The 3,281-nt window shown below is 40.0% G+C and overlaps 1 protein-coding gene and 1 long non-coding RNA gene across 3 annotated transcripts in view; one reads left to right on the plus strand and one right to left on the minus strand.

Annotated features, from left to right (window-relative positions):
- Positions 1-3,281, plus strand: part of vps33b (VPS33B late endosome and lysosome associated) — an 18,839-nt gene that overhangs the window by 14,758 nt on the left and 800 nt on the right. For both annotated transcript variants that reach the window (XM_032512181.1, XM_032512171.1), the window contains exons 21-23: positions 229-330; positions 994-1,069; positions 2,466-2,585. In XM_032512181.1, the coding sequence (XP_032368072.1) occupies positions 229-330; positions 994-1,069; positions 2,466-2,585 (298 nt within the window). The remainder of the gene's footprint in view (positions 1-228; positions 331-993; positions 1,070-2,465; positions 2,586-3,281) is intronic.
- The window catches only part of LOC116687308 (uncharacterized), a 5,843-nt gene continuing 2,930 nt past the window's right edge, over positions 369-3,281 (minus strand). Inside the window, exon 3 of the long non-coding RNA XR_004331511.1 lies at positions 369-476. This is a non-coding gene — a long non-coding RNA (uncharacterized LOC116687308). The remainder of the gene's footprint in view (positions 477-3,281) is intronic.

Genomic DNA, 3,281 nt, shown 5'->3' on the forward strand with positions numbered 1-3,281 from the left:
CTGCAGGGTCAATCCAGACCGCTAGCTAGACTATCTGTCCAATCTGAGGTTTCTGTTGCACGACTGAAACAACTTTTGAACGTACACGTGTTCCACCAAAACAAGTTCCTCCCAGAGGCTATTTTTGAACACGCAGGTACATGGTAGAGTAATAAAAAACTGTTATTTTGGATGCTGTTCAGGCTGTTTTTATCCTTCACACACAAACACATCCTATGTTGTGTAAAGGTGCCAAAGTCAGATGAAGAATATGACCTGCGTGTCCCACGAGACATGGCCTACATCTTCAGCGGGGCCTACGTCCCTCTGAGCTGCAAACTCATCGAGCAGGTGAGTACAGCAGCAGGATTCCTTCATTTCACAGGATGTGATTAGGGTTGGGTATCGTTTGGATTTTTACGATTCGGTACTTTTAAAACGATTCCGATTCCTAAACCGATTCTTAAAAAAGTGAAAAATGACATGAAAGAAAGGCTCTTTTATAGAGGTTTCTTTTTTTATTACAAATTATTCAAATGTATCAGTATATTAACATTTTAAAGTACTTGAATAGTAATAAGTAAACCTAAGTCTCCTAACACACAACTACAATAATTTAACAATAAATTACAGTTACACTATTAACAAGTAACAAAATAAAGTTGGAGTTGCCATGCTAACCAGAGCCCAGAGGGAAAATAAGGCATTTTAAAAGAAGCCTACATTTAGAGTAGCTTAGTTAACGGTAGACTACAGAGAAAGTCTGATATTTTGATGTCTGTTTCAGAGGGACAGAGGGAAAATATTTCAGTTGACTCATTAAATGGAACCGAAATTTGCGTTCTAATCCGGTCCGATTCCTACCGGTTGCGTAGGAACCGCTTCCACTATGGAACCGGATTTCGGTACCCAACCTTAAATGTGACTAGATCAATGTGACCATGATGAAATCTTTTTTTTTTAATGTTATAATAAATGTTATGTTAATGTTATTCCCTGGTTTTTCATGTGTAGGTGTTGGAGCGAGACGGTTGGACGGGGCTTGAAGAAGTCACCAGGCTGCTGAATGGGCATGAATTCGCTGTTACAGGTTAGATCACTGGGAGATATAATATAATATAATGTTGACGATGTTGTTCACATGTGCTTAGATAACCGTATTACTGTCAGCGTCCGGTATTAATCCGATTTCTTCATCAAAAGATAACCCTGTTTTTTGTAATAGGGGATTAGAGAAACTATCAACTATTGATTTGATTGTTTTCCCTTTATAGATAGACCCATTTAATCAATTCAAATCAATTCAATTGTATTTGTACTATCAAATCATAACGAGAGTTATCTCAAGACACTTTACAGATTATAGAGTAGAAGTTTAGGCAGAAACCTCGAGTGGCGAGGAAAAACGTCCTTTTAGGGAGAAACCTCGGACAGACCCAGGCTCTTTGTGGGCGGCATCTGTTGCAGAGTAGGTCTACACCACACTATAATTCATTTATAAATTCTATTTATTTATTTAGTATTTAGGGCGACACTGGCAAGGAAAAACTTCCTTTTAGGGAAAAACCTAGGACAGATCCAGGCTCTTGGTAGGAGGTGTCTGACGGTGTTGGGCAATTATAGTCACAACAAAGATAATGGTACTATGACTAAATAGTAGTTGTAGTAGTTCATGGTGTAGCAGGGCATATCCGGGGGTGACAAGGCACTGCAGGGCGTAGCAGGGTGTAGCAGGGCATAGCAGGGCGCAGAGCAGGACCACGGCGACAGCTTCAACCGTGACTTAGGTGCCACCCTAATCCAAGGAAAACTGCGGGGCGAGAATACATAAGGGCTCCGGGGAATTTATTGCGACAGTGGCGAGGAAAAAACTCGGGTGGTGAGGACAACTTTTTAGGGAGAAACCTGGGACAGACCCAGGCTCTCGGTAGGCGGTGTCTGACGGTGCCGGTCGGGGGTGTGATGAACAGTGGCAATTATAGTCACAGTAAAGATAATGGAACTGTGACTAGAAATAGTAGCTGTAGTAGTTCAACATTTCTGTAAATGTGCCAGTGTTAGCCAGTAGTAGCCCATTGTTGAGATCTTTTAAAACCAGAGCAACAGGAAACAGCAGGACATTATAAACTTTATTTCAGACCCTGGGGGATCAATATCACAATAAGAACATACACAAACACAAAAATACAAAATACAGAGCCTTCTACAGTGTTCAGTGTCTGATGTGTTCACCAATGGTTCCACAGTCTGGAGGAGAATCTGACAGAACTTGTTTATAGCTTTCATCAGTGAGCTGTGGTCCCAAAATAAGGTCGGATAGGAGAGAAATCTGATTGGTTGACCTACTGCATGTAGGTAAATGTATTGTCTGATTTGCTGTGGGACCTGGTTTCTTAGAGTAACTGTGTGTCTTGCGTATTTACATTAGAACCAGTAGATCCACGTGGAAATAGTTGATGAATGCTGAAGGTTTCCTCTCTCACCAGGCAGCAACGGAGCGGATTCAAAAGCAAAGAACGACGCTCAGCGCATCATCCTCGTCATGTTCCTCGGCGGCTGCACCTTTTCTGAGATCTCCGCTCTACGTTTCCTCGGCAGAGAGCGAGGTAAACAAGGCCTGACTGCTCATGGAGACTTGACTGATGTAACAGGGGGATACTTTCTGGGTTTTTAAGTGTCAATCACCTAGGTTCACCCTCTTGTCTTCATTCTTCCTGTTAGTGTTGCTGTTGTTTAGTTTCACTTCTTCTGTCCTGACTATTAATCTAAAGGACAGAAGCCAGATACTTAATAAATTGTCAGGATTTATTTCAAATTTTGCAGATTTTTTTAATACTGTTTTGTTGACATCATTCCTGGCAATCACCTGAAAACATGTCACATCACATTCAGCAACACTAGTAATTTAACATTTGGTTTCACACCCTTATTTTTCTCTTTTTTATCATTAGAACTATACATAATTCGTAATCTTACTTACATTCAGTAGCTATGAATGTGTAGAGCGGGATTGGGCTATAACTATAATACTTTTGATATATCTTAGGTGTCAGAAACTAGCAGTTATGTTTTTGGGATATTTCCTAATAGAGCAATGAAAAGCTCCATTTAGAAAAAAGATATTTCCAGCATACATTGATTTGGAAAAAGGTAGAAACATAAACATATCTAAACATCAAATGATACATCAGTATATAAACAGTAAATACAGAAACAAATAACACATACATATGACTAAATAACATTAACCCTCATGTTGTCCTCGGGTCAAATTGTCCCGTTTTCCTATATCAATGTTCTTT

The sequence above is a fragment of the Etheostoma spectabile genome, chromosome 1 (genome assembly GCF_008692095.1).
Source record: "Etheostoma spectabile isolate EspeVRDwgs_2016 chromosome 1, UIUC_Espe_1.0, whole genome shotgun sequence".
In the NCBI taxonomy this organism is placed as follows: Eukaryota; Metazoa; Chordata; class Actinopteri; order Perciformes; family Percidae; genus Etheostoma; species Etheostoma spectabile.